Source organism: Eptatretus burgeri, chromosome 9, assembly GCF_056783735.1.
Source record: "Eptatretus burgeri isolate ZD-2024b chromosome 9, Ebu_testis_v1, whole genome shotgun sequence".
Classification (NCBI taxonomy): domain Eukaryota; kingdom Metazoa; phylum Chordata; class Myxini; order Myxiniformes; family Myxinidae; genus Eptatretus; species Eptatretus burgeri.
In genome coordinates, this window is record NC_140969.1 from 92,348,358 (window position 1) to 92,360,857 (window position 12,500).

General features: G+C 48.0%; 1 protein-coding gene across 4 annotated transcripts in view; it reads left to right on the top strand.

Moving 5' to 3' along the window:
- The window catches only part of AHCTF1 (AT-hook containing transcription factor 1), a 160,212-nt gene that overhangs the window by 129,038 nt on the left and 18,674 nt on the right, over nucleotides 1–12,500 (top strand). For all 4 annotated transcript variants that reach the window (XM_085896115.1, XM_085896119.1, XM_085896116.1 and 1 more), the window contains exon 32: nucleotides 8,507–8,639. In XM_085896115.1, coding sequence (XP_085752241.1) covers nucleotides 8,507–8,639 — 133 coding nt within the window. The remainder of the gene's footprint in view (nucleotides 1–8,506; nucleotides 8,640–12,500) is intronic.

Below are 12,500 nucleotides of genomic sequence, written 5' to 3' on the forward strand. Positions count from 1 at the left end.
AGACCACAACTCTACAAAATAGAAAATAACGAAAAGATTAAAATACTGGTGAAGAGAACCAACACAGCACTCAGAAAAGTCATGCCAAGGTCATCCAGATTGAAGGAAAGTAACACAGTGAACTTTACAGCAGCATTTCTCATTGAAGAATAAGTGACGGGCAAACATCGCCACAAGAAAAATAAAGCAGGCCCTCCAGACAAAGACCATGTATCACCGTGCAACCAGAGATGAATGAAACAAAGGAAACGGGAAAATGCAGCAGTTTATCAAGGGAAATAGAAGGCCAAAGCGATTAAAGAAAATCTAAAAAATAAATATTTTATAAAACCGAGGACAAAGACCAAGAGGCAATGGTTGCTGAAAACAAACAAACAAAGGCAATGGTTGCTAAAGATAGAAATAATAGCAAGGAAGATAATAAAACTATGATGAAGTTAACAATGGGAGTAAACAAAACCGGTTGTTTGAAAACAACCCGAAGAGATTCTACCATGAACAAAGGAAACAAAAGTAAGATGTCACAAGCCCCCCCCCCCGAAAAGGATAGATTTGAAAACTTTTGGAAAGGGATGTATGAAGACCCAAAATAATATAATGAGGACGTGGATTGGATCCAAAAATTGGAAAAGAAAAAGCAACACCGAAAAGAAATACCCCCAGTCATAATGGATGAAGAAGAAGAAAAAAAAACTTTCCGGACGATGATTTAGTGGCACCGAACAGGCCCCGGGATGACGAGCTGTCGTTTCGGGACATTGTGGAGAAATTGAAAGGACACATGGCGCCGGATTAAGCATTCTTCCGTGGCCTGCAAGTTCACGGCGGGGGAGCGGCCAGCTCGGCTCAGAGATCGTTTTATTGCTGGTTTACGAGATGCGAAGATGGTTTCAGCGGTTTTACGGCTGAAGGATGACGCCATTACATTCGACTCGGTGGTCAGCATGGCTACAGCGGTCGAGCAGACTCGCGGGGATGTTCGAGCCATCACCGGCCACGCGGGGTCGCGAGCACCCCGGGACGCGCGCACGACCTTCGATGCGGGTCGGACGTCGCCATGCGGCCGCGCGTGCGGCGGGGTGACCCCGCGGACATGCTTGGGATGTGGAGGTCGACACCTGCGCCGTGCATGCCCGTGTAAAGGCAACGTGTGTTTGAATTGTCACAAGGTGGGTCATTTGGCACGTGTGTGCCGTGGGGCGATGGCCACCGTTAAGGTCATGGACGGCGATGTGCGAGGCGACTCGGGGCGGAACCAGCGGCCGTTGTTGAGCCTGTTTTCAATTGGCCCGGCGACGGCGCGCCCGATGACGGTGGAAGTCGAAGTGAACAAAACGCCGATCACGTTCCAGGTCGATACGGGAGCAGCGGTGTCACTAATCGGCGAACAGACCACGCGTAGACTCAACGGCTTGAAGCTTATCAGGTCAAACCTCACGCTGTTCACGTACACCCGCAAGAAGATAACGCCAGTCGGGATGGCAGACGTGTCTGTGCGGTATCAAGGCCAGGTCGCCACGCTTCGGGTGTATTTCGTGCGGGGGAGCGGGCCGTCTCTCCTCGGCCGAGATTGGATGGCCCGCATCAGGCTAGACTGGGCCGCAGTTCACCTTGTGCAACCCGTGCCGAGCCAGTGGGAGGATCAGTTGGAGGAGATTCTTCAAAGACATCAAGGGTTGTTTAGCGACGACCTTGGGAAACTCAAGGGCATGGAGGCGAAACTCTTCTTGAAGGAGGGGGTGGTTCCTCGGTTTTGTAAACCGCGTCCGGTGCCGTATGCCCTGCGGGACAAGGTCAAGGGTGAACTGGATAGGATGGAGGCCTGTGGAGTGATCGAACGGGTGTCGTGCTCGGATTGGGCCACCCCGGTTGTCACGGTGCTGAAACGGAATGGAGACGTCCGATTGTGCGGGGACTTCAAATCCACGGTTAACCCGGGGCTCAGCGTGGAGCAATATCCATTGCCGTCAATCGATGAAATATATGCGCGATTGGCGGGGAGTCAATACTTCACGAAGCTCGACCTGCATGATGCATATTTTCACCTGCTGATGGATCCTGGGAGTAGCGAGCTTTTGACAATCAACACGTGTCAAGGACTCTATCGATATACCCGACTGTTTTGGGATTGCTTCGGCCCCAGCTTTGTGGCAGAAAGCCATGGATCAGGTTTGCATTGGCCTGCCCGCTCAGACCTACCTGGACGATGTGCTCATTGCGGGGAAAACGGCGGACGAGCATCTTGCGAACATTGCCCAAGTGCTGACAAAGCTAGAAGCGTGCGGCCTGCGCTTGAACAGGGACAAGTGCGCGTTCTTCAAGCAGCGCTTGGAATACCTCGGGCACATCATCACGCCGGAGGGGCTGTTGAAAGGTCCTCTGAAGGTGGAAGCGATTCAACACATGCCACCGCCTCGCGACAAGACGCAGCTGCGCTCGTTCATTGGTATGGCCCAGTATTACCAAAGGTTCGTGCGCGGGCTCAGCTCACAACTTGCGCCGTTAACGCGGTTGCTCAAGAAGGACGAGCGCTGGGCTTGGGGGCCTGCACACCAGGCGTCGTTCGACCGCGTCAAGCGGCTGCTCACAGAGGATACGGTCCTCGTGCACTACGAGCCTGCGCGTCCGCTCCTATTGGCATGCGACAGCTCTGCATATGGCATCGGGGCAGTGCTCTCCCACAGGATGGACGATGGTTCCGAGCGGCCTGTTTGTTTTGCATCCCGGACCCTGTCCACAGCAGAGCGTGGATATGCCCAGATTGAGCGTGAGGCTCTCAGCCTCGTCTGGGGTGTGCGGAGGTTTCATCAATATCTGCTGGGACGGCATTTCACTTTGCAGACGGATCACAAACCGCTTCAATTCATCCTGAGACCCGAACGCGGGGTGCCGGTGGTAGCAGCCGCGCGAATACAGCGGTGGTGTCTGTTTCTGGGTGCTTACAATTATGATATTCAGTTCCGAAGCACCGAGAAGCATGCTAACTGCGACGGGCTCTCACGCTTGCCGTGTGCGGAGGGTCCAGTTGCGTCTGAGGAGCGACCGGGTCGATGTGTTCGCGCTGGGCTAGGTCCAAAGCGGGCCGGTCACGGCCAGGCAGGTCGCGGTGGAATCGCCTCGTGATCCGGTGCTTGCCCGTGTCGTCCAGGCGATTTCTACGGGGAATTGGAGCGATCTGCCTTAGACACCGGCATTTCAACCTTTCACGTCACGCGCAGCGGAGCTGTCGTTGGTCCAACGGTGCGTAATGTGCGGAATGAGGACCGTGATTCCACCGAAGTTCAGGCAGCGGTGTTTGGATGAACTGCATGTCAGTCACCTTGGTATCGTGAAGACCAAGAGTCTTGCTCGTAGCCTGTTGTGGGGGTTGGACAAAGACATTGAGCAGTTGGTTAAGCGTTGCGCCACGTGCCAGACAGATGCTGATAACCCGCGTCGAGCTTCGGGTCTCTGGCCTGTGCCAGACCGAGCTTGGCAGAGGGTCCATGTAGATTTTGCGGGACCGGTTAATGGCAAAATGTTTTTGATTGTGATCGATGCATTCTCTAAATGGCCGGAGGTTGTAGTAATGCAGCATACATCAGCAAACATTACAGTGGAGAAACTGCGGACAATCTTTGCTAATAAAGGGTTGCCGGAGATCCTGGTCTCTGATAATGGTCCGCAGTTCATCGCGGGTGTATTTGATGAGTTTATGCGCCAGAATGGTATTCGACACCTAAGGTCCGCACCGTATCACCCTGAGACGAATGGCCAAGCTGAGTCGTTTGTCAAGATGTTGAAGCGGGCTTTGCGCAGGGGGGGTGTTGCACCTGTGCAGACGGTGGTCGATGTCTTTTTGCTCCATTTCAGGAACGCAGTTCATCCTGTCATGGGTGATTCGCCTGCCATTCGTCTCTGTGGACGGGCATTGCGGTCCAGGCTGGATTTGCTGCGACCTGGAGGGTCGGGGAGTGGGGCAATGTCGCGTCCGACGCGGCTGCGCAGCTTCGAGGTGGGGCAGCGGGTAATGGTACGCGATTATTTCCACGGTTCCAAATGGGTGCCGGCGGTGGTCTCTGTGGTGCTGGGGCCGGCGAATTGCATGGTGCGGACTGATGGTGGGGATGTGTGGAAGCGGCACGTGGACCAAATGCATGATCGCTGTTCAGCGTCACCCCCCCCCCCACACCTCCCCGGGCCGAACGATGCGGGACCGCCACCGGTAGTATCGCCGGCGCCTGACGTTGTGTCGCCGGGGCTGGTTGGGCCGACGCCAAGGGGGTCTTCGCCTGATGCCGTCCTACCCGGGGACGTCGAGCAGGCTGGGCGGTCGGGGGTGGCTGGTGTTGCGGAAAGTGCGAGTCCGGCGAGGGTGTCACCTCGACCGAGCCGGGAGGCATCTGAGCCTGGGCTGTCTGGTGGCGCTGCCCGTCCGAGGCGGGTCAGGTGCGGCCGCGGTACTTGGAGGATTATGAGTGTTGATGGGTTTCAGATGGTCATGTTGTGATTGTCCGTTCATCGTGTGACGGGTCATTTTACGAGGGGAGGAGTGTGCTGTGTCACGTGATTGGGTTTTCGTATATCATGCCTCGCCCGCTAGGGGTGGCAGCAGTGTGCTTCTGGTCGCGCAATAAAGCGGAGTAGATGGTGGCCCGCGTGCTTCTTGCGTCCCACTAAATCATCATGTGCGGAGGTCAACTAGAGTGTACGAGGTGCAGTGGGACGCAAGAAGCACGCGGGCCACCATCTACTCCGCTTTATTGCGCGACCAGAAGCACACTGCTGCCACCCCTAGCGGGCGAGGCATGATATACGAAAACCCAATCACGTGACACAGCACAAAAAATGTCATTTTAAAAGTACAGTCCCGGATGGAATTCCAAATTTCTGGTAAAAACAATTTGATGCTCTCCATAATCATTACGCTCGAGCATTCAACAAACTCATCCAGGGGGAGGAGGTTTAATGGATGAATGGCTCACAAAAGGTAACACCTTCCTCATCGCATAAGCAGAGGAAACCCAACTACCTTACGAGTATCGACCAATAATCTGTCTGCCACCAAAATACAAACTTCTGATGGGAATCACCACCAAAATGATGTACCACCACCTAACACAAGAAGGAGGCTGAGAGGCAGAACAGAAGGGATGTAAAAGAGGATGCTGTGGAACAATAGACCACCTACTACGAAACAAGGCCATACTTGAAAAATGTAAAACCCGAAGAACCAAAATTGTCCACAGCCTGGATCGACTACAAAAAATCTTTTGATAGTGTTCCACATTCATGGATGATAAAATGCATGAATTGTAAATGATCAACGCTGAAACAATCAAACTGATTGAGAAAGCTATGTAGCTATGGAATACCACATTGACACTGCAACATTCAGAAGGAAAGATCGAAATACCAGGAGTGAAGATATGTCGCAGGATCTTCAAGCGTGACAGCCTTTCGCCCTTCCTGTTTTGCTTGGTCCTGGACCCACTGAGCAATCTCATGAATGAGCAAGGACATGGATACACCCGAATGTCCAATAAGAGAACTTCCAAAGAGACAGGAAAGGTGACAACATTGACTGTACATGAATTATCTAAAAGTCTGCACCAAACGGTGAAAAATTTGTAGAGACAACTGATAAATTGGTGAAACGGTACTCTGACGACATTCAAATGGAATTTGGTCGAGATAAGTGTGCCAAGTGCATATTTGTACAGGGTAAATAAACAAAAATGGAGACCATAAAAAGCGATCGAGAAACAACAATACAGGATCTAGACAAAGAAGCATACAAATACCTTGGGGTAGAAGAGTGCCACCAAATATGTCACAAACAAATGCGCAAAACAATTGCCAAGGTATACTTGCACAGAACGAGGCTGATCCTGTAAACATATCTCACCCTGAGAAACAAAATCAAAGCCATCAACCAAGTAAAGTAACAATACCAGCATTTCAATACAGCTGAGGAATAATAAACTTCCCCCACACACACACAAATCAACAAACTTGCTATGTAAACAAAGAAACTCTTCACCATCCACATAATGTTTTACAAAAATTATTGCATCCCAAGAATGTGCCTGCCTTGATGAGAAGTAGGTAGTGGCCTGATGGAGTCCAACCAAGTGCACATCATGACACGTTGGACTGGCTGAATACGTGAAAAATTCAACAGACTCGAATCCAATTTGCACGCAAACACGAAGACAGCAAACCAGAAAAGGTATCCCAACCCACCTCGCCAAAAATTTCCAGACAGGTGCAAATGGAAGCTGTCACGCATGAAACCAAAACGGCAATGAATACACCCCCAATGATCGCAAAAAAAAATACGAAAGAAATATATAAAGTGAAATATCAACAGCTATTCAGTAACAAGTGGGAGAATGACAAAAGAGCAGGAAGATATTAAAAAAAAAATAGTTGAACACAGTGGGAATCGACAAAGAAGGCTCATTATTGGAATGGTTAAGAAGAGGTCAGCTCGACTGGGATGGAGAACAAATCATTATTAATGCCCAAGACCAGGGTTACTACATGAATGGCTTTAAAAAAATGGCAGGACCGAGTCAATCGAACAGGTGTAAGTTCTGCAAGCTAGAAACAGAAAGCACAAGCAACCTCCTATCGGGATGGAAAAACTCCTGTCAATAACTGTACACAAAAAGGCACAACTGGTTTTGTAGCATAATCCACTGGCACATGTGCAAAAACTTCAATACCCCAGTCCCAGAAAACTCGTGGAAACAAGAACCGAAAGCGATGATTGAGAACAAAGTAACATTCACATATGACCTGATGATCCCATCGAGCGTGAACGTAGAAAACAAAACATTGCGACCAGATATAGTACTTCGGTATAAAAACGGCATTGCGAATTGAGGTGTCGATTCCCAGCAATTTTGGCCTAAACGATGCAGAAATCAAGAAAATGATCAAATACCAAGACCTCAAAAATGAAGTGAAAAGATCCTGGAATAGGAAGAGCGCCAATATTTCATCAGTGATCATTGGAGCAACGGGAATGATGAAGAATAACCAGACCCTGGGAATATTAATACAAACAAACTGCAGTTGAAAGCTGTTCGGGGCACAGTGACGATCCTGAAAAGAGTCCTCAGAACAAAACTTTGAGAACAACACAACTTCACAACTTGGTCCATGAATCGTGACCCACCTCCTCCACCCCCTTACAGAATTGGAGATAGATACTTCGAGACTTGGGAGGACTCAATTCCACCTTTTGAAACCTGCATATGGATGTCACGGACGGACGTACACACAGACCCACACACAGTTCTCATTTTACTAATAGATGATTCAATGGTTTAAATTTGAATATTAACTTGGTTTTTAACCTCCGCCATCTTCGAAGATGGATGGAGGTTACTGTTTTCTCCCCTTTCTGTTTGTTTGTTTGTTTGTTTGTGTGTTTGTGTGTTTGTTTGTTTGTGTGTTTGTTTGTTTGTTTGTTTGTGAACAGTATTACGGAAAAACTTCTCGACGGATTTCGACGAAACTTGGTGGGGGGGGGGGGTTAGGTATGGTCCAAGGATCATGCCATTAAATTTTGGACTTGGTCCCCCCCCCAAAAAAAATAAATTGTTAGAGAAAATTTTTTTTTTTTTGCATTTCTACATGTTTTAAGTGATTTCCAACCCCCCCTAAAAAATTGTTACCCTCCCCCAAAAAATAGAGAATTTTTTTTTGCATTTCTACATGTTTTAAGTGATTTCCAACCCCCCCCAAAAAAATTGCTACCCCCCCCAAAAAATTGTTAGAAAAAATTTTTTTTTTTTGCATTGCTACATATTTTAAGTGATTTCCAACCCCGCCCAAAAAATTGTTACCCCCCCCCAAAAAAATTGTTAGAGAAAATTTTATTTTATTTTTTGCATTCCTACATATTTTAAGTGATTTCCTTTCCTGAAAATTTTGCCGACCTCGGAAATGGATGGATCTCCATCCATTTTGGAAACAGTCCTTTTGGCAGACCAAACAAAATTGTTTGAGAAAAAAAAATTTTTTTTTTTTTTGCATTTTTACATGTTTTAAGTGATTTCCAACCCCCCCCCCCAAAAAATTGTTACCCCCCCAAAAAAGGGGGAATTCTTTTTTTTACATTTCTACATGTTTTAAGTGATTTCCACACCCCCCCAAAAAAATTGTTAGAGAAAAAAAAAAATTTTCAACTTTTTTTTTCAACAAAATTTCGATGTTTTTTTTTTTTTTTTTTTTTTTTTGCATTTTTACATGTTTTAAGTGATTTCCAACCCCCCCCCCCCCCAAAAAAAAAATGGAGAAAAGAACTATAACTGTCAGCACTGTTGACATATTTAATGAATAAGATACAAGGTTCACTTGAGTGACCCAGCAGTATTGGCGGCGGAGGTTTTGCACTCTCCCGAGTGCTCCCCCTTTAGTTCAGCAGATGAGATGGGATTGTGCTCAATCATTTAAAATTTGTTTGGTGAGTGGGTGGGTGTTGATTGCCTTGTGTCAACTCCTGCCAAACTAGGGATATCAACAGGCATGGAAGAAGAAGCGGTATTACCAGAGGAGGCCGTGGTCTCCTCGGGGTCTCTCTGCGCAGCCGACGTGATGACCGGCTCAAAGCTATTTGCACCTGATCAAAAAGTGCAACACCTGTCGTAAGCCTTTGAGCATTGCAGAATATTGTGTGCCAGTTATTTGAGCAAAATTATTTTTATTTGTTGTCTATTTTTATTTTGTTCGTGCTCTCTTCTGATTCTCTCACTTTCTAAAAGCAAACACCTCACTTACCTGTATTCACAAAATGAGAATTGCTCCGATGTCACGGCTATGGTGATTTCCACATTGTAAAAAATGGTGATTTTCGCCCATGTCGTGTGGGTCGAAGAGAACCATGGAAATAAACTTGCAATTTCGAACATCATTAGGAATCCAGCACAGCAGAGGTTTTCCTTCAATTTTTGACCTCCTTGAGCCTTAACTACATGTGTTTTTTAAAAAGTGCTCATAAATTTTAGTTCTGCAAAATTGTTCAATCAAGCAATTACTTTTCCAAATTTATAGATGAATTTTGTATACACTGTCGAGGCTCGTATGAGAGCTAACACACATAACGTACAACAATCGGGGTGGGAGACGGAAGGAAAAAACAGTGTGGAACAGAGACATGTGGAAGGGAGAGGGATGGGAGTGGGGTACACAGGGTAAACAAGATGGACACTACAGGGACTTTCAGGAAAGAAAGAAGGGCATTTGAAGGAGGTGGGTTTGGAGTGGATTAGCGGGGGTAGAAAAGATCGTGGTTTTGGATGGGGGAAGATAAGAGGTGGTGGTGAACAGCTCTTGAAGACCTGGAGGGTAGAGCGGGATTGAAGAGTGTGGGAGTTTGTTCCAAAGGCGGGGAAAAAGAGGAATGAAAGAGTGAAGGTGAGCAGTGATTCGTGATTTTGGTAGTTTTACCAGAAGGGGGTTGCTGGCAGACCTTGAGCACCCTGCGGAAATATGGGGGGGGGGGGACATATCTAAGACGAGCGGGGGGGGGGGGCAAGGCCGGACAGGAGACGGGAGAATACAAACACCACCGATCTGCCTGTGGTGAGAGAGAGTGAGAGACACAGACTCAACCTCATTGCAGGAGATACCAATGATCCTAAATGCCTTGATTTCCACAGTGTGAAGCCGAGAGAGGTGAGAGGTGGGAGCATCAGGCCAAAGGGGAGAGCAATACTCCATCATGTTATGGACAAAATCTTTGTACATGATCAGGAGCTCAGGTGGGCCAAGGAAGGACTTTGCATGACTGAGGATGCCCAGTCGGCGACTGGCTTTGGAGGCCAGCTTGGAATTGTGGCTTTCCCAGGAAAGATCCTGGCAGATAGTGAGACCCAGAAGCTTGAATGTGAGGACTTCTTCAACAGGATTGTTGAGAAAGTGGTTTTGGGGAGGGGGGGAGGGTTCCAATGGCTGGTGTTGGGTTTTATGGTTTGGGTGGTGGACTTTGGTTCACAGGATCGTGAGTTCAAATTCCCCTTTGCTGCTGAATTAATACCAGGTGGGGTTGACTCTGCCTGTCATCTTTCCGAGGTCGGCAAAATGAGTGCCAGTTTGCTGGTATACTGTCGGAGTGGTGACCCACCCAAGATTGTGCCCAATAGCCAAGGAGACTGTTTAGGCAGCAGAAATGCTTCGCTCAGAGTATTGTCCCAATGGATGGATGGATGGTGGTTTTCTGGACAGTCCTCTCGGAGACATATCGTGAGAGAGTGAGATTTGTCAGGGTTGAAAGACATGTTCCACATGTTGGACCAGTTTGTGATTTTACTCAGATCTGCAGAGAATGAAGAGGCTGCTGCTTGCCGATCAGAGGAATGACAGGTGGTACGGCAGAGGGTGGAGTCATCAGCAAAGAGATAAAGAGGATTTTCCAGAGTCAGAGAGATCATTGATGAAAATCAGAAAAAGAACAGGGCCCAGATTACTGCCTTGAACTCCATCCCAGACAGGAAGAGGGGATGAGAGAACTCCATTAAGGGCCACACGTTGACTGTGACAGGAGAGGAAGTCTGCGATCCATGAGTGGAGATGTCCTTGGACATCAGAGGAAGAGAGTTTGGTGAGCAGGGCAGGGTGCCAGACCTTATTGAAAGCACACGATATCTCTCGGGAGAAGGCTCTGATTTCATGTCTGGCATCAAGGTTCTCCATCCATTGTTAGGAACGCAGAAGCAGCAAGTTTATATTAGGGTAGAGTGACTTTGTCTGAATCCAAATTGATGATCGGAAATCAGGCCATTGGAGAAGAGGAGGATTTAATGTCTGAAGCGATGATGGATTCCATAACCTTGCTGATGATTGGGAGAAGGCTGATTGGTCTGTTTTTGCACCTTTTTATGCAGGGCAGTAATGTTTGCTGATTTCCAAGCAGATGGCAGATGACCTTGAGCAAATGACAGGGTGCATAGAATGGAGAGAGGGCGAGCAAGAGCAGCAGAGCAGGTTTTTTTGGACACGTGGGCTGATGCTTTCTGGACCGGTTGCAGAATCTGAGTCGAGGTTTGACAGCAAGCTCTCCACCTTGTCGGGAGAAAAGGACACAGAGTCTCCAGGAACAGCTGGGTGCGACTGGGTAAGGTAGGTACAGAAAGCAATGGGTTTGGGATGCAAGATTTAAAAGCAAGCACGGAGTTTAGGCATTCAGGCTTTTCACGTGCAATGTCAGCTGTGTGGCCATTTGAGGTCAGGGGGGAGGGGGGAGGTGGGGGTGGATGGAGGGGAACATACACCAGAAACAGACTTAACTGGATGCTGCTAGGATTTGGAGGAGGGAGAGAGGTTTGAGAGTTCAGACTTGAGAATGATGTTTTCTGGCTTTCCTGAGGGTAGACACACTTGTTCCGAGCTTTATGGAAGGAACTGAGATTGCCTTCAGTTGGATTTGCCTTCCATGAAGCGAAGGTAATTTGTTTCAGGCCAACTGCCTCGCCACAAGCTTCAGTGTACCATGGGCGGCAGGAAGGGTATGACAACTGAAGATGATATGGGATGAATCTATGCATGAGAGAGCAAGTTTCTTTGAAAGAATTCCCAGGACGAGTTGATGTCGGAGGGAGCAGAGATGGGAGACCAGTCTAGAGGTTTTATGGCTTGCTGAAGACCCTGTCTGTTGGCTTGAGTGAAATGCCAGACTCGACGGCGCTTAGGTGGTTTTCTAATAACAGCCAGAGAGATGTCCACTTTGACAAGCATTTGGTCAGATGAACTGAGTGGAGCGAAGGAAGAACAGATATTTTCAGAGAAATTTGTCAAAATCAGATCCAGAAGAGATGGAGTACCATTGGTTGTGATCCGGGTCGGGAAGTTGACAGATTGTGTCAGTCCCAATGAGTCACAAGTCTTTTGCTGAAGTGCCATGACAGGTGAGAGAGGTACCCACACCTAGCCAACTGGCATGATGACAATTGAAGTCACCACATATGAGCAAGAGAGAGTTGAGATGAGAAGATATAAGTTGGTTCATGTTTTTGGATAGTGAGGTGTAGATGGAATCATCACTGTTTGGTGGACGGTACAACACACATAAACATGAGGTGGGAGTAGAGGGGAAGCCGTAGCCAGAGGTATTCTTGGGAGTGTGGGGGAGTGAGGGCAGTGCATGGAGAGTGAGGAATAGAGTCTTTGATGAAGAGAGTATTCTGCCGCTAGGACGAGGGTCAGGTCTGTCCTACCGAAGGGGGGAGTTACTAGGGAGTCAGAGACGTCTTGAGGGAGGAAAGTTTCTGTTGAGCAGCAATTAACTTTTGTTGAAAAAAAATGCCCCCCCAAAAAATCCTCAAGGCCTCCTTCAGAAAATTCCTTATTGAAAACGAGTAACACCCAGATCTCAACATCGCACCCAAACGGTGTTTAGAACTGGACGTCACATTTTTGCGACATGAGATCTCTACTCGATGAAGGGTTTTTTTTTTTTTTAGGCTCGTCATTCAGTGTGCACTTGCCAACATGGTTGGTTGAACTTGTAA